The 23,685-nt window shown below is 39.1% G+C and overlaps 1 protein-coding gene across 1 annotated transcript in view; it reads left to right on the top strand.

Moving 5' to 3' along the window:
- The window catches only part of LOC104076476 (actin-binding LIM protein 1), a gene marked incomplete at both ends in the record, with an annotated part of 47,328 nt that extends 26,774 nt beyond the window's left edge, over positions 1 to 20,554 (top strand). Inside the window, 2 exons of the mRNA XM_009577357.1 lie at positions 15,767 to 15,854; positions 20,496 to 20,554. Coding sequence (XP_009575652.1) covers positions 15,767 to 15,854; positions 20,496 to 20,554 — 147 coding nt within the window. The remainder of the gene's footprint in view (positions 1 to 15,766; positions 15,855 to 20,495) is intronic.
- Positions 20,555 to 23,685: the final 3,131 nt, after the last annotated feature.

The following is a 23,685-nucleotide window of genomic DNA, read 5'->3' as shown; positions in this document are numbered from 1 at the left end:
TCTTTTGATCACTTCTGGAGATTTGTTGCATAGAAACAAGGTTAGAGTTTGTTTCCAGTTTCCCTGCCTTTTTGTTGAGAAACATGTTTTATCAGTTAATGTAGAACGCTGATTTTTTTTTTTTCTCCTAATGTGGGGTTTGTTTGCATAAAAATGAGGAAATGAAAAGTTTAATAATAACTCAGGATATGGGTAAATGGTTCAGACAGGTTGTCTATGTAGCTGAGTAGCAGCATAGATTTAACTTAATTTAGACTACCCTTCCCTGTTGAAAAATACGCTATTGTAATTTCCTAGAACACCACACTGTGCACAGGGTCAAATAAATATATAAATATAGAATAAATATACTTCCAGAAAAATAACGTAAACCGCTTCATGTAAAAATCTTTCTAACAGGATTTTGGTGATTTCCGCTCCCCCCAATCTCGAAAGATTGAATTTGGCAAGAGGGGTATTTGTAGTTGGGAAAGACCTGACATAGAAAGATGACAAAAGAGTATCTGAAGTTGACAGAGCCCTAACAGAAGTTCAGTTGCTATGGCAGCATAATCACAAGGCATTAACTTCTCAGCAGTGGTTTGGAAACCCTCCTTCAGTCAATTTGAACATCAATAGGAAGAGGAGGAATGTTAAGAGGATGTAGGGATGGTGGATAAGAAGAGCAAGTTGTAACAAGTAATTTGAAAAAAATAACCAATTGAAGCTTCCTTATTGCCACAAAGGGATTTGTGAAATCTTGCAGGTGCTTATAAAACTATGGCTTATCTGTATAAATTGGTTTTGTGAGTACGGTGTGCTGATTAGGATCTATATTTCCTAGCACAGCATCTTTAGCTTTTACCTTTTTTGATTTAGTTAAATATTTTCTAGTGTGTTTCTTGCACTAAGTATTACTGAAAAACTTTAGCAGGCTGATAAAAATACTTTAAAATGACAGTAGAAGCATTTATATTAGTATAAAGTTTCTTGTCACCAACAGCAGCCTTTGTGATATATAGCCATTGCATGTATTCCAGTAACACACAACAGGTACTTAAAACAAGTAGCTTTTTCATGTCTTAGAGGTGCACATAACACATACCAGTTTTTAGTAGAAGAGTAACTTACCTGGATGACTTTATTTTTCTTGTTACATAGCTGTATTAAGAATTCAATTGCATGATTATCACTGCAGAACACGTCTTGTTCTCCTCTTGGAACAGTCTGCTTTACGGAAAACATAATACTCTAGCTCCCATTGCTTCTTCTGTTCATCTTTTGAACCTTTGCATTGTGCTAATGCTACTTGCCACAATCACCTACAACAGAGATACAAAGTTAATAATGATCCCTGCACCAAAGTACTTACACTGAAAACAAAACTTTCTCCGGTGTCACAGTCTCACTGTCAATTAGGATGTAGTGATAGGGGAATGTGAGGCACTGTGTAGCAATATGAAATTATTTCAGCCAGTTACTTTTTGTTTCTCCTGGACTGAGATCACAATGAAAAATGAATTAAGTGGTGAAATATTTTTTTGCAAGATTGTGATCTTTCATTTTTAAGTTCTGTTTTAATTCCTCCTATCAGTGGACAGTTTGCTACTGACTTCTAGAAGAGCAGGATAGGACTTAGACCTGTCCCCCATAAAAAGTAATTGTTGGGAAGAATGCAACAATAACATGTTTGAAACTTGAGAAGTGGAGAAGAGCCTGTTGGGGCAAGTCTATGGCTGTCACCGCTTGTAACAGGCTCCATCCAGGTATTATGCTTAATGTTCACTCTGTGAGGACTCAGTCCCCTCTCTCTTTTGTCTGCTTTGTCAGGGTGCTTTCCAGGGGGGAGGAGGGGGGTGTGGAAAAAGGAAAGAAAAACAAAACCAAAAGATATGTCTGGAATCTCTAGGACTTTGAAGTCCACAGAATTAACACCTGTCCTTACTGAGCAGGTGCTTTACAGATGAAGAAATATGATACACATGAGGATTTTGTGGGTGGTTAAATGTTTGAAATGACCACCTGGAGCACAAAATGGGTAGATTTTAATTACATGCTCATGCTACATTAGAAGATCATACAGGTCTAATAGTTCTTTGGATAAATATCTGGGATGTATAACATTTGTTACAAGCCTTTTTCTTTGTAAGAGGGAAGAATAGCACACAGATGCACCTTTTCATCACCAGCAGCGCAGATACTCTGGCATTTAAACTATTTGTGAAACTAGCTTGAGATGTTTTGTAGTTTGCAGAGGTCCCTGAAATGAGCATCATAAATCATTTAAGTATGAGTTAAAGTATTAAGAAATTGATGTTTACACATAGGGTTTGGAGAGAGATATTTGTTATGTATACAGATGGACCTTCTGTTGCTTTGAATTCTGTAAAGCAGTTGCATCTTGGTTGGCAAATGTTTTTTCCTAGCAATGAGGAGAGTAAGAACTGAGGCAGAAAAGAACTTTAAGAGACTTATCTCAGCAGCACCCTTGAACTACTGCTGTAGGGGCAACAATCATGGAGATCCTGTACTCGGTTGAAAACTGAATGGCAGCAAATGATGTTAGGTATCCCTTTCTGCTTTATGTCCATCACCTCTTTCCTGTTCATCACCATAGTAATATGTTGTATCATGGTTATTTTGTTGGAATAGTTTACTGGTGTTAACTAGAAATCTTGATTTTACACGGAGCTAAAGAAAACAAGGTAGGGAGTAAAATCCCTATGTCTTGGCTCTGACAAACATGCCCTGATGGGATGTTCATGCCAGCTAGGATTCAAAAGTATGCTTGCATAGTTTTGCATCTGTAATTGGAAATCACATGTATCAGCAGTGAGAAAACTGACAAATAATAGACCAAAAAAATGTATTTCTGCCAAAAATAAAAGGCTTTGCTTTTTGGTAGAGTACATGTTTCTCTGCACTAACTAGCTGGTTACTTTGATGTCCTTTGACACTTCATTTTTAAATTTAACGTAATATAAACACTTTGGCCAGAATTACAAAACAAGGATTCCTGAGAAATGTCTGGATGTAGTGAAATCCAGGCTCATAATTATGTATTGGTGACTCTGGAGCTAAGAGCAATGTGGTTGGGAAGAAAAAATATTTGAAGAAAATCTGTCACTTCCCTAGATTGTCATCTGTTACTTGTTGTGACCTCTTGCTGGAAAAGATTTCCAAAGGTAGCAGGTAACATTGCAGTTAATCAAGGATAAAACACGTTCTTTAGACTTTTTAAAGCATTATCGGATCAGAATAGTTGGAATGACAGTGACTTTTAGGATCAGTTTGCTACAAGAGCAGCCTCTAGTCACTGAAAGAAAAAATATTCCCTGCTCAATTCACTCCTAACATGTTTTCCTATTAGAACAATCTGTGGGTCTACCAGGTACAAATTGGTATATATTGAGTGCTTCATGTCTGCTTTGTTTCTTACAGGCTACTTTTGTTTTCCATTCTCTGGTTATTTTCTATGGATGTACTATGTGTGACCTCATGCTTAGTTTCTTTCCCCCCTCCTTGGGCCTTCGTAACTTTTATTTCTCTGTTGTTCTTGGGACACTCCCTCTGAACTGAATACAGACATCAGAATGGAGACCAGGCTTTGCTAAATCGCATGCCAAAGGTTGCACAGTTCCTGAAACAGCCTTCTGACAGAAAACTGGAAAGACAGTTTTGTGTTAGATGAACAAGAAAATCAGCTACAGTTATTTGGATCTAGTGGTGTGCTACGCAGAGATCCGGCAGGGCTGGGAGTCTGAGAATTTGAGTTCTCTGCTTGGCTCTGCTGCAAGCATTAATTTTGATCCAAGGTGAGTTGCTTAATCTCCCAAGCTCTCACTTGCTTCATAGGTTAGAAAGTGGTTTGCACTTGCCCACTGAATAGGTTAACATGAGTTTTGCCTAGTGCTATGCTGACCTGTTTTCTCAACCTTCTTCATGCTACAGAGCCCCGTCTCAGTGCTGGACCCTCTGGGTCAGTAGCAATTCCAGTGCTGATGCAGCACACCCGACCCCAGAACTTCTCCTGGCACTGCACTTGAGCTGTCTCTCTGAACCACAAGCCACATCAACAAAAGCTTCCTTCTAGCAGCAAAGCCCCTGCTATACAGGGATTTTGCTGCTTAGCCAAGACAGCTCTCAGTGAACTGATTTAACCCTACTGGAGATTCTTCCAGTGTAACCTTAGACTCTGACTCTAATTATTCTGCTGTTTTGATCCAGACCTGTGCTCCCTAGGAGCAGCCTGATGCATGTGTAAAAGCTTCTCTCTATGTAAAGCTCATTGGGGTGGATTTTAAGGTCAGAGGAACTGCTAAAATCATCTTGCTTGCCCTTCTCTTTTCAAAATCATAGAGTTTTTCCCTAGAAACCAAATGAAAGTTTGTCCTTTGGGAAATTATCCTGCCTTGCCATGAAGACTGCAGAGTGATTGTGAGGCCACAAATTTTCCCTCTTGCTGCTTTTTAGAAACCTTATTCTGAGGTTAAATTTGTCTAACTTCAGCTTTTTGATGTTGTCGTAGTTTTTTCAATGGGGTTGAAAAGCTCATGCTCTTTCCTGCTATTATCTATTTTCTTTGCTTTTAATCACCTGTCTGTTGTGATCTAGTCATCTCTTGAAGCCTCTCTCCAAACAGTGATTTGACTCTTGAGTCCTTCAGGTTCACAGTTGAAGACTCGTGTTGTTTTGATGGTTCTCCACTGAACTCTATTCTGTAAACTCACATGTACACGCTCGTCAGTGTTTTAATGGTGAATGCTGCAGTATCTGTAGTCAAAAGCAAAGCCTTTTTTCTGCTTTTCCTTTGTATTCTTTGTATACATTAAATGATAAGAAGAGCCAGCCATTTCAGATACTCTGAGAGAATTTTCTGGGAGATTTGTAACGATGTTCTCAAACCACCTCTCTCAGTTGCTGTGATCCACAACGTGCCCCTCAATCTCACAGGGCCCCACTTTCTTGATTTGAGGCATATTACATTAGACTATTAAAACATACTTCTTGTGTTCAGATAGCTTAAACAAGCATTGTCTTTGAGTCATCTGCAGATTTACCGGGAAAGGTTTTATATTCTTATCTTGGCCAGTAGTAGAGGTACCTCATGCTGTGGGTAGAAGGAAGTGATCTCTGAGGTATCTGGCTCAGCAGAGCCTCCCCTGCTAACACATCCATCTGTCAGAGAACTGCCTAGCTATAGTTTTCTTAAGACTCTTGAGTACAAATTATTCAAGTCTCCTAATTTGTAAATGTTGACTCATGGCAAACACTACTCAAAAATCTTGCTCAATAAACAGTATCAAACAGGAAAAGTATGTCTTTCAGCATCGTCAAATACAGACCAGAAAGATACACCTCCTGAATACTCCTGCCTTTTCTGTGTCATCTTTCATAGTTTTTCATTTAGAGCTCACAAGGTACCTTTGCCTGATCTGTGATTTTTTTTTTTTTTATTTATTATTTTCTGTTGTCGTGCTTTAATAAAGACTCTTATTGTCTTTAAACATATTGTCCATAGTTATCTCTTTGGTAACTAGCTTTCTTATCAGTTATCTTTATTTCTAACTTAATGACTTCGTCATTGCCTTTTTTTTTTTTTAGTTAATAGTATCTCAGTTCTTATGATTTGTCTGTGCCTTAACATGTGGACCATGATAACTTTTTTGTTTGTATTTTAGAATACAGAATTTGGGACATTCAGTAGGATGTCTTAAAAATTCCTGGTTTTATCCTTTTATGGTTACTTTAAGATCTAAGAATATGTTCCTTTAAAATTCCACATGCACACACACACACACACACATATATATATGCATATATAACACTGCTCTATTTCTGTCTGTCTACAAATGCAATCAAGTCATGATCAGAATGGAAATAATTGCTAATTTTTGGAATTGCAAATAACCTTTTTATGTTAGGATGAGGTCTAGTATTTATTACATGCTGTCAGGTGCAAGACTTTCTGATTTATGAAATAATTCTGTTGGGTTTTTTTTAAGATACAAAGGAAGTTTGTTACTGACTTTTCTAGCTGAATTTCAACAGGTTGAAGTCAGCTATAGTTCTACTGACTGAGAAAGTCGTTTCTAATTCAAGAAACTAGTAATATCTCAGTCTTCCAAGATACTTCCCATTGTTTTGGAGATACTGTTGCAGCACGGCAAATACAACTTCAGTTAACATGATCTGCTAATGCATATACATCAAGCTCTGTTATTAGAAGTTCAGTCAGAGGGACAGGTCAAGGGAGTAACAGTCACTTCATGCAGAGAGTTAAAAGGAGAAATGTGTTTTTGTTTCACTCTTATACTCACATATTCCTGATAATTCAGCAGTCCTGTTATCACCTAACGAAAGAAAACATGAAAATGACTTGGAAAGCGGGAGATTCCTCATGTTACAGAAGATTGCATATCGTATGCATGCAGTACATAATCCATTCACAAGACTCCATGCTGTCCCTTGACTTGTGCCATATAACTAGCACTCAGCAGCAAACCAAGCTAAGGGCTTTACTTTGCTTTCAGCAGGCTAGAAACTGTGGCTGGAATGGCTTTCTCACCATGCTGCAGAGAGACTGATCACTCAACTGTACAGCTCAGCAGACCTACACAACAGTCTTGGTAGTCAGTAGAGGTGTTTTACTGTCTGGTTGAGACAAAGTTATAGTTATGCCAGTATTATTAGGCTATTTGAAAAGGCCCTTGGCACTATGGCAAAGTTACTGTAAAGTAGCTTTGCTGGTTGATTCTGACTCCAAACTAATCCAGCAATATGAATGTGGCTGTAATCAGGTCCTTTAGGTGAAGTATCTTTTCATGTTAAAAATCCATGCTGGACAAAATGCATACAAGATAAAGGAATATTTAGTTCTCTAATGCTTTGTGAAGCCTAAAGATTACAGAAGATGTAGAAAGTCCACACCTGTACTTATGAACTGGATCTGTTCCAGCATTGTTAAGAAAGGATTTTGTATCAGGCCTTGCCAAATACTTACTGCTGAGAAGTTCAAAATTTAAAAAAATGATCTGTGCAATAAACATGGTTTAAAAGAAAATTGAATGGCAGATGCTGGATTTTGCCCTCATATGCTCTTAATATAAGGGTACTGAAGGTAGTGAATTCACAGATTTGTACTGTAATTAGATTAGAATGAAACGACATAGAAAATCCTGTCAATTCACTTACCTCTTCAGTACAAAACAGAACACGCACCTGAAGAAAACACTGCGTGCATTCAATGGTTAGCCTTCCCTTGATTGCAGAATATACACATTATCTTAATAAAATCTAGTGCATATATTTCCTCTGGATTGTCTCTGATTAACTACATGTTCAGTCACTGGGATTAGGTTTCTTTGTGCATTAATGTAACCCAGGATCCTAACAGAGATGTTGTTGAAATCCTGGCAGTGGGCAATAAAGCTGCATCTGCTGTTGCTATGCTCCTCTGTGCCGCCTAGAATATTCTAACCGGCTACTTTGGGCTACTGTGGCTACATTTCTTAGTTGAGTGGAATTACCTTCTTTATAGCACCAACCTCCTGCTGTGAACTGTGTAGATAATATAAGTTCATAGCTTTAGTCCTATGTGTAGCAATAGGTGGATTTGCCCCATGAAGACCGAATGAATAGCTCCCGTAAAGACCATAGTTGGTAGTTAAGCATCTCACCTGCGTGTGCAACTTGCTTAACATTGGGTATTGCAGGAAAGTGAGAACTTAAGGCAGAGATGACAGTGCAGTCACAAGTGACTGCTAAGATCTTACTAAAGTAAGTCCAGTTGATATTCAGCTGCCATGAGGACTTTTTCTTCATGCCAGCAGAGCAGTTGCACAACTGGGGGTTTAGCCTGAATCATTACTCACATCTTTGCTCTAAGGAAAAATTATATTCCAAGCAGCTAATAATTGCATTGCTATTAGCAGCAACTAATGGGTATAACAATAGTGTATGCTGACGGAATTAATACTAATAATTTACAAAGTTTATTATAGTCAGTCTGTTAAGGAATATACTAGCATGACATTGGCAGTCATTGTTGGGATGCTGGGAAGTATTTTTGTATAAAAATCAGAAACCAGGCATGAATTAACAGCACAGCAAGCGATGGAAGGCTCAGAGGGTCTTCTGTGTCTCTCACATGCATGTTGTCATTCAGATTTACAGTCACGGCCTCACGCTCCATTTCCCACTGTCCCCCGGTGTGGTGTCCTGTGTCTTGCAGCCCCGTCAGCCTGGGAACTGCCAGTGTGAGCTCTGCTTCCTGCTGCTCCGTCCTGTCTCAGGTTGAACAGAGGCAGAGACTGTGCTGAGAGCTGTTTCTATTGAGATGTTGCAACAGTAGTGTTAAAAACAGCTTTAAAATGTCCTAGTTTTAAAGGTACATATCAAACAAGGATTTATCAGGCTAGAATTTTTTCAACGTTTAAATTGTATTACACTTTCCTTCCTTTGGTGGTAACAGAGAAAATTATGGTAGATTCTGAAGTTCTTTGGAAGCAAAGGAGCTGCACTTTTATTTTTGTATATGAGCACAGATATTTGTAGTGGCTTGCTAAACGGATAAGAGCCTGGGAAAAATGAGTGGACAGTTTGGGTCAGGATGTTATTAGAGGCAAATTTTGGTCTTCATAGTATTTGTGCTGTTCCAGCCACCCGTGAGATCACAGAAACCTGCGGAGAAGGAAACAATGGAATTTGATGTTATACCAAACATCAAACAGGGTTGAAGATTCTGTGACCTCTGCAAGTAATTAAAATAAAGCTTCACTGGAAAATGGTAGGCTACTGCCACAGTTCCTGTTTTACAATTCACGACATTCCTTAAGGGGTTTAAAAGATGAGGCCGAGTTATTCTTTGTGCTGCTCCTTAGTCCTTAAGAAAGTTAAGAAATCAGGTCATTCTCCTCAGAGTCATGGTAGAACTAAATATTTGATTAGGTTTGTCCATGAAATGGGCCCATTATACCTGTTCATAAAAAATTTAAAAAAAAAAAAAAAAAGAAAAAGGGCAGGGGCTTTTACTCTTAAATGTACTCTTAAAACTACATAGCTGTTTTTGTGGTATTTAAATAGTATTAGAAAAGTAAAGCTTTCTACATGTTTAATAGCTGTTTGTCAGGTGATTGCTAAGATACCTTTGAATGGAGAGTGAGTGAATGCAGCTGTGCAAATGTAATGCAACAAATATGCACTTAATTGTGTCCTTTGGCCAGCAGAAAATGTCTGTTGGTAATTAGTTCTTCCTCTACCAGACCCACTGGCATGTGAGCTCTCCTAGCGGGATTCTTGTTATTGTTCCCTCTGGCTCTTGTTCATTGTTGTTCTGGAAGGAAGGACAGAACTGAAGGCATGAGTAATAGGAAATCTTAAGCTCTCACGTTCACCAAAGAGGAAAACATTTATTTAATCAGAGTAGAGCTCTACTAGGACTCAAGAAAATAAAAGTTGGTCTTGTGGGAAGTGAGGACAGAAGGGATGGACTTGGAAAATACAGTCCCTGGCTTTTGAAGTACTATTGCCATGGGGTTAAAGCTGCATGTGTGCTCAATGCAGGTACTTCTTATGCTGGGTTTCTGGGGCATGTTACATCAGCTTGCATGCAGCTGTATTTGTAGTCCTGGGTTGGAATCATTCTTGCGATACCCACCGTTGGGCTTCCCTGACATCTGTGAGTACCAGTACACTTTTGGCTTCAGGAGATCCGCAAAGGTATCTTGATAAAGAGAAGGCAAATGAATGTTGTACGCGTTGGAGCGTCAGCTGTGCAAGAAGGGGTTATAGGACCTCAGTGCATTGTGTTTAAATGGTGCTCCAAATAACTCCTTTCCTCCCAGCCTTTTAGTTTACCTTTTAAACTGCAAGAGGTCTCTCTAAGCTTGATGCACGCAGTGTGTAATGCGATGGCTGTGTTCTGGGATCTTCCCCATTCTGGACAATTGTACAGGGTTATTACCCTTCCATTAGAGGGAGCCTTCAAAGCCCTCTGTAGGCAGCACACAGTGGCTTTTAAAATGGCATTGCAGACTGGTTTAATCAGCTGAGGAGGATTTGTATGTTCCAGCTGAAGTTATTTAAGAGAATAGTATGCTGGAAGAAGGCTGAAAATTGATAGCTGCTGAGTCTGAAAAGGTGATCTATGAAAAATCTGGTCTCTCATTATTAACTATTATTATAGGTCTTGGTATTGTTATAATACATAATAGAGCTTGTACTTTTGCTAATGTTATTTGGGCCATGTCCTCTGCATAATATATACATGAAGCTCCCCTGTGTAGCCCATCATCCATGAATCCTGACTACTGAGGCTCCAACCATCATTCATAAGCCTTAGAGGAGAGATGATTACGTGGTTTCATTCTCAGGACTGGTCATGAGGAATACATTTCTGTAATGGTTTTCCTTGGTAGTGTTTCTCCAAAGTATTTTATGAAGGACATTAAATGTTATTTAACCTTCTTTGTAGATTGGGAAACTGAAGCTCAGTGTTGCTAAAGACTTGATTCCAGTATAAGTCTTGAAATTACCAGAATAAATAAAACCTTAATACTATGTAAAACAATGTTAAAACCTATTTTCTGCACATGAATATGCATATAATGTACATATTGTATATAGTAGATATATTTAGTAATATATAGAAAATAAATAGAACGCATATATCGCTGGTCAGCCATGAATCAGAAGTGAGACTTGCAGAACCATGGAAAGCTACTCAAATTTAACATCCATATATTTACATTTATAATTACATTTATAATATACCTTTGGCCACTGTTCCTTCATTGTGCAATTCTAAGACTCTGGAAGTATTTAATAAACGAATATATACTACTACTTGTTTTTAATCTATATTTTTCTGTCTACTGTGTTCAAATGGGATTTAATCTGAGAACCTATTTTAGATTTGTCAGTGTGGGTAGAAGATAAATAGGAAAGTCAGAAGATATTGTATATTGTTACAAATTGATAACTGATGTTCTTTGCTTCTACTGCAAATGCAAGTGCCAGTTGATTTAACAAAGAATTTATAAGCAGTGACAGTAACACATAGGTTTAATATTTCATTTGACAAGAAACTTCGCTGTCAATTCATTCAATTCCATTTAAGAATTTGTATGCCAAGTAAGAGTAATGATGTTCAATATTATTTTGGTTGGTTTTAGCACTTCTAGCTAAGCAAAACCAAGGTATTTTCAGCAATGAATTCAGCTTACTTTACTTTACTTACTTACATTACTTATTTTAGGGACAGTCCTCTAAGGATTGGGTCATAGTTGCACTTGGTGGTTTGTATTGTGCTGAAGACCTCAACTAAAGCTGAAATAATTCAGAAGGGATCAGAAGCAATATGATAGATTAAACTAGTGGCTGCATAGGCGTATTTTGAACAAGAAAGTGATTTGTTGCTGATTGCAGGGTGCAGGATGCCACCTGAGGAGTCCTTGTGTAGCAAAGCTAACTGTAAGGGATTTCTGGACATGAGGTGAACTTGAGAAGGGGTAAGTAGAGCTAGGCATAGTGGGAAGGAAGTGACTGTAACCCTCTTGCACCTCAGCTGAAGTATGTTCAGGGCAAATGTGCACTGAATTAATGCTACTTGCTACAGCCAACAGGATTGAGATACAAGCTTTACAGTCCACAGCACAGCGTAAGATTACGGGAAGCTGCACATTGGCCATACTGAATGAGGGTTTAGTAGCCTGAGAGCTGAGCAAGACCAAATCTCTAAAAAGTGTGAATATTTCATCCCCTTGTAGATCCAAAAGGTTTTCCTAATACATTGTAAATGGCTGATTTTTAGCAACTAGTTTTCTCAGATGATTACAGCAAGTCAGGCATGGCAAGATTAGCCTTGAGTTAGTTGAGATGCAGATTGTTTTCCAGTGGATACCCACCGAAGAAAGGCTTCTACTTCTTGAGTCGTAGAAGCATTACTGAGGCAGAAAACTCGTGAAACTGGTTTAGAAGCATTCAGCAACTGCAGCTGCTGTGGTATGTAACTCCCCCAAAACCTCTCCAGTGCAGGATGTGTTAGCGCTTCTGCTTAGCAAGCTTGTGTTATCTGGGGCGTGGTGTTCATTCATCATCACTCACAGTAGGCTAAAATTTGGCCAGTTGTTTCAGGCTTGGGGAAAGATCCAATAAACTTGAAATCAGTCTCTCGCTGTTTTGAAGAGACACGTGTACATCATTTAAACTATATTCTCTTGACAGTAGCATATTAGAAGTTTTTCCAGGAAAAAAATCTTCAGAGAGGCCACAGGTCTACACATAATATTATGATGAATTCTGGATTTGTTTCTCCTATAAATGGCCTGGCTTTTAAAAACATGTAAATTGCTTATAGCAATTAACAGATGAGTACTTGAATCCAGGTGCCTTTTTCTAAAGGATCCTCAAGAAAAGCTTTGTGATGAGGAGAAAAATAAGTGGAATGTTTATCGGATGATCACAGCAAGTGAAAGACTCATTAATATTAGCATTAGATGGACCGGATACAGACCCTTTTAGGATCAAGCTGGTAGAAGTAACTGATCAAAGTTATTGTGAATTAACTGCAAAACAAGGAACAGGAAACTCAGAAGCCTGGAGTAGGACTGCCAGAGTAGCTACACAAAACCCAGAGGATTGGCACCTTTCATTTATGACAATGAAATGCAGCATTTGATTAAAACATAGGTGCGATATGGCTTTCTTGTTTCTAAACAAACAAAAACAAACAAACAAACAAACAAATCTCAAAAACAAAACAAACCAAAACCACCACACCTCAAAGGCCAGACTGGAAGAACAGAAGCTGAAACTGTGCAGGTGTGAATCGTGATTTTCTTTGTCCACATGCTGTGGTCCTCTCACAATATAGATATCTCTGCTGGATCCTAACTACCCTTCTTAAAACTACATTGCCTTAGATGCACATCAGGATGCTTGGTAGGGAATTATTTCTTTCTAAAACCTACTTCATCTGATAATACTTATGTCCAAAGGTTTCAGTCCTTTGTGTCTGGGAATTTGGTAAGCATCTCACAGGACACAATCCCACCTCAGGTGGGATATCTCAGAGGTTAATTAATATATAACAGGCTCTGTACTCTTTCCAGTTCAGACTATGTAGCTACTTAACTACCCTACTGAATACCTTTTGAGAAGCTATGAATTTTATTTCAGAAAAATCCACGTACCTACAGAACATTTGCGCTCTGTTAAGCCACGGCACAGTTGTGCCGCAGAGATATTCTTTAGTTGGATGAGACAGGCAGAGCCCAGATTCCTGTTTTATTATTTCAAATCTATTTTTCTATTATTGTCTTTCTGTTTGGAGAAGATCCTTTCTGGCTGTGATTCAGCCTTCTTAGGAATTTTTTATATGTCATTAACTGGGAGCGGTTCCCAGGACATCAGATTTGCCATTTTTGCCATTTACGTCTGAAATCACTTATGACAAGCAGCTCTGTGGGCCCCACTCTGCTGAAGAACTTTAGGAATGCTCAAAAGTTGTGATTTTTTTTTTTACCGAACACAGATAAAATTGTGGTTCCTCTGTATACACAATATTGTTTGCGTGAGGCAGAAAGTGCAGAAAAGGATGTCGGCTTCTGCTGAGTGCTGAGCTGTCTGAATTTGAGATCTGCCTTTGAACCCTGTTCAGTATTCACAGCCCTAAGCTGCATATATATACAAGTAGCTGTTCTTTGAACATCTGCATTCAAGATCAGAATGTGGTTTGATGCCAGCGTTACATTTCAGATACATTCAGAGTTTCTTCATTTTCTTTTTCTTAAATTCCAGTCTTGAATGGAACTGATGGGACACCTCAGGGGTTAAATAATTGCTAGAGAGAGTCGGAGACGAAGAGGACAGCTGGTAATGAAAATGATAGAAAGAGAATGAGCATTAACTGCGTTTTTCCTTCTCAGTTCAATATTGATTTTGTTGCTGCAAGTCAAGCATCAATTCTGTGTTTCCTCCCTCATTAGCTTTTCTTCATTGAATAGACATATCTTGTAGTGACCTTTCATTCTCCCTTTTACCAGAGCCCCTTTTTTGCCTGATGGGTCTAAATCTGCTGTGCAAGAAATACTAAATCACATTAGTCTCCCTGTTTGGTGGATGCTGCCCTAAAAGGAGCAGGAATCCACAGCAAAGGCAGTATCTGAGTAAGAGAAGTGCAGCTTTTTGCAACTGAAGAGTAAATGTACGGCTAGATTAACAGCACACTGAGTCCTCTTCTCTGGCCTTGTATTGCTGAAATTCCTGGACGGGAATTGTTCTTAGTGATAATGAAAGATAAGTAGTCATGTCCACAAACACCACTGTCTCTATTCATAGCTACCTTTCCCAACCTTCCCTAAAATCAAACCCAGGTACTACACTACTAAGGCAGGAACAAATGAGATCATTAAAATTAAATGGTGCAACTTTACCTGTAGAAGGGCTGGGTGGTAGATCTGGTTGTCTGTTTGTTGTCAGGTACTTTAATTCATATACTTCGTCATGTCATATAAATACTTTTAAATACTAAGCCCGTATAATCAATGTCAAATGTGAACCAAAAATACATTGTTATTCATCTCAATAGACATAAGGAAAGGTTGAATTTAGTAATGTTACAGTCTCGAGTATAATGAAGTAGGAAATGGATTTGATGACATTTTACAAGTCAGCTACAGAGTAAACATATTTTATGCGTATAACATCTCAGTGGATAAGGCATATGTTGTGAAAAAGGATTTGAGGTTAACTTTTTTGGAAAGCCAGATACAATTTTAAAGACTTTTAGAATTCATTACTTGTCACTATTAAGGGTCATTTTCTAGGATTAATTACTTTTCGATTAAAAAAGCCTGATACGGACATTGCATGCTTAGTTTCTGATGCAAGGAAGTTAATACATTGGTCGCTTTGGTCTTCTAAGAAAAAGAAATCACATTAATATCTGTGCCTTGATTTTTCTTGTCCTTGTAGGCCTGATATCTGATCAGCTTTTTTTATTATGGGTATCAAAGTATTTAAGAGAATGAATGGCTCAGTGGATTTAGATTTGGGTAATAGGATCTAGAGTATTTAGCATCTTTACATCAGTAGTTCGAATTCAACTCATGCTGTCTGTGCTAGTGTAGCTTCTGAAGTCAGGCATCTGTGAATTAAGTTAATGGTCCCAGAAGTGGCTCTAGAAAGTTCTCTCTGTTAATGCCGATATCAGCAGTGTCAGCAAGAAGGCCAAGAAACGAAATGGCAGGTTGAAAACTGTCGTCCATTGTTTAAATTCATCCATAATAATGGGGCAATTGAGAAAATACATGTTGTTTGACAAAATGAGGAGGCAGCAGGTTTACACAAATATCTAACTGCAGTGTGACGTTCATTGCCTTGGACTGTTAGATAGATGGAGATGTAAAAAGGTGTTGGGCAAACCATAGAGAATAGATAGATTGACGTAGTCTCTAGCCAGGAAATCTTTAAACCACTGATTACTTGAAAGGGAAGGTGTGAAGAGGAAAGGCTGTTCTGCACTGTCTTGTTTCTTACAGCCTTTTACCCCACGTAGTCGCTGCTGGCCTCTGTTGAGGACACAATACTGGACTAGATAGACCTCTGAATGGAAGCAGTATGGCAGATCTTACATTCTCATAGCTATTGTCACATCATGAAGGCCATGTTGTATCGTAACAGGTGAACTAGAAGAAAAATGGCAGTGGTCTGTCAGCAAATAATGAGTGCTCACAAAGCAGTGCAATGCATTGATCCCTCATTTCCCTTTTTTATTTTTGTTCAGGCAGGTGACAAGCATTATCATCCAAGCTGTGCACGATGCAGCAGGTGCAACCAAATGTTCACGGAAGGAGAAGAAATGTATCTGCAAGGTAAGGATGTTTCCATTCCAAAACAAGAAAATCAGACTTTGTAATTTTTCTGTCACAAACCTCAGGAGTTTATAAACCATCTCCATGTAATATGGCCAAGGAGGACTATAGCCCTCCTATCTTCATTACAGTGTTCTCATACATTTTCACTTGAAACCCTTTCACCCTAGTGGGTGGTCATAATGGTGGCTTTGCAGTGACTCTGCAGCCTAGCTGAGGCAGACTGTGTTTCAAAAGCTGTGTAGCAAAAATGAAATTTATCAGGCTACCTCTGAATTTGGCATCTCACAGATAGCTTAGCACACAGACTGGTATACAAGATTCCAGTCAAAGTTAGAGGGTTTCCCCTGAATTCTGCTGATCAGTTTCTCTGCTCTTCTGGACCACACTCCAAACTGTAAAAGGAACGGAAAAACTTCCAAAGACTGCAGTGAGCTTGTTTTGAATCACGTAGATCTCATTCCCCATGTGCATTGACAGATTGTCTCCTCCAGTTCTTAATCATATTTGCTTGCCTTGCCTATTTCCCCTTTATCTGGTCACATGTCTCTTTATATTCCCATATACTTTATTTTTATGTCTTTCTACAGTCACTTCTTTCTTCTATGTTCATTTTCATCTCATCTTTCTTATCAACAGTCTTACACTCCCGGGTATTGCCAAGCACATTTTTTTTCATGATTTTTCACGTAAAAAAGAATGTGCTCTTTTCTTTGATTGAAAAGTATCCTTGATCTGAATTCCACCTACTCTCCCAGAAGGTAGCACATTAACTGTTAAGCTACAGTTATTTTTATTACTTGCTGCAGTATTAATTACTGTTGGTAGAAAGATGTATAATAAACATTTATGCAAGCCAGAAATCAAAATGAAAAAGGCAGATACATATTGGGATTTTGTATATTGTGCTTCTGTTAGAAAACTTGCTTGATATACCTGAAAGGACTGTAAAAGAATAGGAAAAAAATTATGACAGTGTGGTAACAGCCATCTCTTGAAATCCTGAGGAGAGATTCTTTCTGGAGAAATTCCAAAATAAGATAATATTGTTAAGGAATTCCTTTGAAGCTAACTTGTGTTATTTTGTAGTTTGTCCTCCCTACGAGTCCATCTCTCTCATCTCTCACTGACCTTATACCTTAGTCATCTTATTCCAGCTGTGCACAGAACTGGATATCAAGTTATTAGCAGCTCTGCATTGCAAGAGCGAGGAGAGGCTGAAAGAGGGCTGGATAGAAGTATTGCTTTCTGACAGCAAGTTGGAAAGACTAATTTGAAAGTAGCAGTTTCAGCATCTGAAAACTTGTAATCTTTGTAATTTCCTCACATCATGGTATGATAAAGTACAGGCAGAGTTCAAGGTGAGCATCAGTTCATCCTTTGCTGTTATTAATAACAGCTGTTCGCAACTGATTCCATTTGTACCAGTCTAGCAGAGAGTTGGAGTTCATATTGATTGGGCAGGCTGTGGTGTAAATTTCTGCAGATCCAAATAAGACAGAAAGCATTGCTTCTACTTAAACAAGGCTAGGTTTTGTCCTGGCCAAGTTCAGATGATATGAAAGAGGAGAGGAGAGACACCTGGCTCCTTGATCTGCCATCATTCTCTTCTTGGCTGTAATCTCCCTTTCTGTGGTTGTCAATTAATGTTGTTCATGCTCACTCTGTCTCAGAGGAGCAGCCCAAGTTGCATTGCTTTATTGTTCACAAGCTGTTTTCTGAATAATGTTATTGCTGAGTGTGCTCCAGACAGTCCTGCCGAAGATTTCCTTGCTGAATTCAGCAAGCTTGTAAATGTAAGGGACCTAAAAGGCTTTCCTGTGCAAAGCTCTCAGCTGAAATGTATATCCTGACTCCATCCAAATTATTTACCCTAGGGTGCAGAATAACAGCGTTCCAAGCATTTCTCTGAAATAAAAATACAACACCAGAACACTAAAGCTAGAATGAAAATCACATTATTGATAAAATATATGAAAAAGGGCAGCTTCCATCTCACTTCTAATTGTCCTCTCCACAGGACATGAAAGCACTGTGTTGGTATTGCTTTGTATAATAGAGGAGCCTGGCGGGTTTGTGGTAGCTACTTGTATTAGAAATGTGTGGGAAACCTGCAAAAGGAGAAAATAGAAAAACAAGCTGTCTGTTTTGGGGCTTTCTATGTTAAGGATGGTTTGAATGATGTTAGCAGAAGCACTGTGGCTCTGCCCTGCTCCAACACAGGAAAATGAAAAGGAAGCATCATCAGAAACTTTGTCTTTCCCATTGACTTCTTAGTAATGTATTACTATATGGACTGCCCCAGAAGACTGTTGCTGAGCTAGGATGCTGCTCAGCATTTAGAAGGATGCTTCACTTGATTTTCACACAGGCTTTCAGCCTTATTCTATGTGTAAATAATAGCCTGAGTTACTGATTTTGAGAGATCTGTGTGTTGAAACAATGGTACGTGCAAAGTAAAAAGCTGAATAAATGAACATGTTCATTGGTGTCTGCCAAGTGAGCAAACATATGTTAAGAATGGGAATAACCACAATTTGCTGAACTGTTTCTGGTAGGATAAAGAGTGGCGATGCACCTTGAGAGTTTGCAAGCATTTCAAAATAGATTGACAAGTTTGGATGAATAAAATCTACAAGTTGTAGGTGGCTCAGAGTTCAAGATCATGAAAAATATTTACATTTAACTTCTTAAGCCTGCTCTACCTGATTTGGGTTTTTAAATTTCACATATTTCAAACCTTTTATCACTTTGTGGGGAAAAAACACCCCTCACAACCCTTAGCTAAGTTTCACCATGAAAATGACATCCAGACTCCCTTGCATTTCTTGTTCACTTTCAGCAGCTCCAGCATTCTCCTGGGGTGTCACTACAATTGTGCCAGTTTGTGCTAAATACTGCCAGAAAGTGCAGTGACAGCTTTTTCTTTCTTGGTGGGGATGATTTAATAGAGAAGAAACTGAGGTACAGAGGAACAGAGATAATTTTTCTCAGGGTCACACAGGAAGCTCACAGCTGAATTTGAGAATTGAACCTAAACCTTCTGAGTCTCAGTTCATCAGCCTTATAACATGAACTCCCTTCCTCCTGAGTGCTTGGATCTGTCTCACCTCCTAAGCAAATGCACAGGGCATGCTCCTCTCCTGATCTCGCAGGCTCTGTGGGATCCTGGCTCTGAGGCTGCTGTTTGTTTACAGAGAAGGCTGTTGGTACACTTCTCCCTGTTGTCTGATCATTCCCCCCTGCCAAATGGACAGTTTCTTCTTCCTCGGCTTAGACTCAAAGCCAAACATCTCAGACCCCTGATCCAGAGTCACAGCATTCTCTCCAGTCTTCTGATGATGATTAGTCTGCTGGTCTTTACTTCTGTACTTAGCCATGTAAGGGCTCGTTAGAGCAAAATTTCCAGGGACCCTGACCCACACCTCTCCTGGGCTCTGAGGGTGGGATTTCCTCTGACTGCGCTTGAGCTATTAGTCACCAGCAGGAGATGTGGACTTCACTCTGTTTGGTTTCTTTGTGGACAGAGTGAAGAGGTGACGTTCCCCCCCCTGCAGACAGACAAGGCGCTGTATTGGCTTTGTGGTGACTGGAATGAAGTTTGAATTTGACTGCAGCTGCAGTCAGTGTTAAAAACCATCATCAGCTTCTGCTCCATTTCAACTTGGCTAATACCTGCCAGCAGCTTCCCAGCAGTGACCACAGTTTACACTCGGTTCCAAAGAAGAACTGAAATGGGATGGAAGTGCTCCTTGCCCTTGACACTGCTCAGCCCTTGGGGACAGCTGGATATTTCCATTTTTACAGCATAAGAGAGAATCCCATGTTTTGGGACACAAACAGAAGAGACTTTGCCTTTTTTAGTAGGATGTGTAGATGGAATATACCATGAGGAAATGCCAGTGCAACACATGCCACTGACCTTGCAGAGCAAGGGATAGAAATTATATGTGTGCCAATTGCAAGTATGGTACACTGTGATCTACAGAGAGGCTCTTTCACATGCTGCTTTGTACCAACTGCATCATACTGGCCCCTCTAGCTTAGTGCAGTGGGTGAGATACAGCCCTGACTTTGCTGCGTTGTGAATTTTCTAATTTTGCTTTTCCTGTTGCATTTTGCATAATTGCAGGGAGAGGTGATCTGAGTAATACTTTACAGTAACTGAATATGACACCTATTGCTCAAGGAAGTCATAGGACTTTCCCAGTATTAATGGACTTATAGTCAGGACTTCCTTTTTACATGTGGTGCAGTACATAAGGCGAGAACAGATCAGGTAATCATGACCCAGTTCTTTGGCTCTTACCCTCCATCCTGCCCAGAGAAACCCTCTGTCTTTCAGTTCCTCCAGCTGGTGCTTGCTGACTTCCTGCTTGAGGCTCTTCGAGTTTTAATTAAGAATGTGTGCAAAGTGCTTTGACAGCCTTAGGAAGAGCCTGCTGTAGGTGGGCCAAGGATTTGAATATTTTTTTTTTGTTTCACTTGTATTTCCCATGAGCTAGAATTGAATGTGAATTACTTGCATAGTTTATACAGATTCACCGTCTGGGAAGAAGGGATTCTCTTTAATAACTGACTTGTCATGACCGGAAGTCATCTGCTTTACTCTGAATAAAGATGGTTTTTTACTTCCCTCAGGTTCCACTGTCTGGCATCCCGACTGTAAGCAATCCACTAAGACTGAAGATAAGCTACGGGTAAGCTGAATTTGTGGCAATGACGCACCAGATATTTTGCCCACACAATAACTGAATGCTGTTTTTAGAAGAGTGAATTTTCCCATGGTTTTTTCGCATAGCTGTCACCACTCTGGCAGAATAAACAGTGGAGGCACTTCAGAGGTATTGCTCTGTTTTTTAGGCTCACCACCTTTACATACCTGTCTCAGTGCACTGCCTTAAAGATAGTATCATTTACTGACATAAAGACATGGCAAAGTCACTAAAACACTTAATTTCATATCTCAATTATTGTGAGAGAGACTCTTAAGGAGAAAATGTGATCAGGGCAAATGCTATGATATATTTTAGTATTTTTGCACATCTGTATAATTGCTCTATAGTTATCCCCTGTTCTGTGTGGTTATTTACAGCATTTAGACAATATGGACTCTTCTTCCTTTGCCATCCAAATAAGCCCCAGCCTAAAGTGATCCTAATTTGAATGCCAAGAACAGCTACAGTTACCCTTGGAGGGCATATCTAGACAAACTTTCTGGATCAAATCCTTGATGGCAATAATGCTGCCCTGATAAATGCTGGAGCCTGGCTTTTTGCATGCACCAGGCAATGCTAAGCCCATATTCACTAATTAATCTTCTGTTCGATTTACTCTTTTTGATGTCTCAGTTGGTCCTTTGAACTTCGATAATTTTTCTGGGTATGAATATTAGAGACTGTATATGAATAAAATGTCTTTCAGACAAGGAAACTAAGAGGTACAGGCATGGAAATATGTAGGATATCCTCTGGGTTGTGTTTTATGTGTGCCTCATTGACAGGAAGTCACGTCCTTTAGAATTTGTTCAGGTGCACTGGTCTGTAAAACATCCCCTGCAGAGAATTTACTATGATCATAGGTAGTGTGCAGATAAATTCTTGTTGAGTAGCGTTCATGTTAGTGGGGGCTGTACTGATAATACAGAAGTATAATTGGCCCTAGATGGGCATGGGATCTAGCACGGCCAAACATCACTGTAGGTACCATCCAGCATTCGCACATTGTTCTCTCCTGACTTTCCATAAGAAAATGGAAAATTATGCTGGACTGGATTTTCTTCCTCATTTAATAATTTGAATGTAAGACAGTGTTTTGGCCCTGCTTAAGTGTCAGAACGCTTGTGCTTTGTAGTGAATGGTTGGGGTACAATACCTCCCTTTCACTTGGACCCAAGAGTCTTATCAAAGCACTCCTGACTACACTGCGGCCCTTACTAACCTTCTCCAGCTGACCTTATAAATCAGTTGGCTTATTTCCATTCCCCATGGAAATGGCCAAAGTCCTCTTCAAATATTTTCCTTTTTAACGTCACACATTCAAGCATGTCAGTCTTCTTCCCCCTCAGCTAATTTTAATTGAAGTGAGTGAAGTAAATGAATTAATCTACCTGCAAGACTTTGCCTAAGTGAGTTGTTGCAGGAAAATGAAGTGAAGCGAAAGAATGCATATTAAGAGAACATCTGAGAAATGTTATGGCACAGCTATCCAAGGTCGCCTTGTTCCTGGATGCGAGCTTTGATGCAGAGATTTAATATGTATTTAAAAAGGCATTGAAAACTGCACTGTACTGAAGCTAGCTGGAGAGATGGAGAATTTTTAGCTTCAACTGTACGTCACAGATAGTCTCTGTCTACTCCAGTGCAAAGTCAGACATCTTATTTTAAAATCAGTTTGAGCTCACTTCGATTACTTTGACACGTTTCATTCTGCTGATTCAAATGAAGGCAGTAGCAAACAGGTAGGTACAGAAAAAAATGAAACTGGGGGAACTATGTGCTATTTGAACATGTCACCACTAAATTATGAACTGTACTTTGATTGACTTTCAGTTTCTTGATGACATACACTTAGACCTGATGTGAGAATCAGAATCTGGTTTGTGAGTTGACAAATAGATGATATAGCCACTTTCAGGGTCAGGCCTAGATTTTCTGGTGATTCTGCAAAAAGCCAGTGACTTGGCCTCTTTGCTCTGCTGGGTTTCCTTTCCCTATAAAGCAAAACAAAACAAAAAGCCCTTTTATCATTGAAGTCGCTTTAGAAGTTTTCAGCAAGTTCTGTTTTCTCTCAGTGACTGAATTGTGGCATAAACTAATCAGCACTCTAGCTGGTCCAGATCTGAGAAGGGAGTTCATAAAAACAACAGTTGCTTTAGATCTTCCTCCCACTGGATATTTGTGGAGGATTACAAAGCCAAAACAAGCAGAAAATAAAGCAACCATATGTATGTTAAAAATATACATTGCTTAGGATTTTTTACAACTGGTGGTTTGGTGGTTTATGATTCTGCAGGGATTAATAAGTAGCATAGATATTACAATGCACAGATTATTATCTAGCAAGTAGGTATTAGTGACTTGACTGAAAAAAAGAGCTTAACGACTGAGCTGGGGAAACTGCTTTCCTTTTCACTCTTTTTTCCCTTTTGTGTTTCATGACAGCATTCCTCATCTGAGTTCTTTTATCCAAAGAGTCTGGTTCTGCGCAGGCCACGCTCTGCAGAGGTTTGCTGTTGTGTTTTCATAGTGTTGATAATGGTCTTCTTTACCGAGAAGATTCTTCATTATTATCATTCGCTGCGCTTGCTACTACTTCTGCCACACAGCTTTCCTGCTATCACTTGCCACCCTGGGCACTGACGCTGTGTTTTGCATCATGTGGTGCAGTGTTGTTTGTTAATTCTCACATTTTTTATTTTGTTTAATGAAATGCTTAAAATTAATATTTTTAGGTTCGTATGAGCTTTTTGGGGCTGTAGTATTGTTCTTCCAGTGTTACAGAAAGTTTTTCTTCTAAAACAAAATATTAGAATGCAAATACGAAGCAAATGAAAATGTGAAAAACATCTGACTTTAAAGCGATGGTTAAAAAGAATTAGTTTTTCATGAACAATGGCTCATGCTTTTTAGAGAAAAAAATGCCATCAGTTAAATCAGTTTTTTATATGTATTGACCAACTACATATGAATACTTTAGTTGAGAAAATATTTACAAAATTCCAGGTTTGGACATGTTTTATGTGCTGCCCGAGAGCATTTGCCTTTCTCTAATCCGGGGCACATCCACATTGGAGTTGGGAGGTCCTCCCTGTCCTCTTGATTCTGGACTT

The sequence above is a fragment of the Fulmarus glacialis genome, unplaced genomic scaffold (assembly GCF_000690835.1).
Source record: "Fulmarus glacialis isolate BGI_N327 unplaced genomic scaffold, ASM69083v1 scaffold5235, whole genome shotgun sequence".
NCBI lineage: Eukaryota > Metazoa > Chordata > Aves > Procellariiformes > Procellariidae > Fulmarus > Fulmarus glacialis.
Note: the sequence above shows the minus strand (reverse complement) of the source record. Positions and strands in the feature narration are given on the sequence as shown.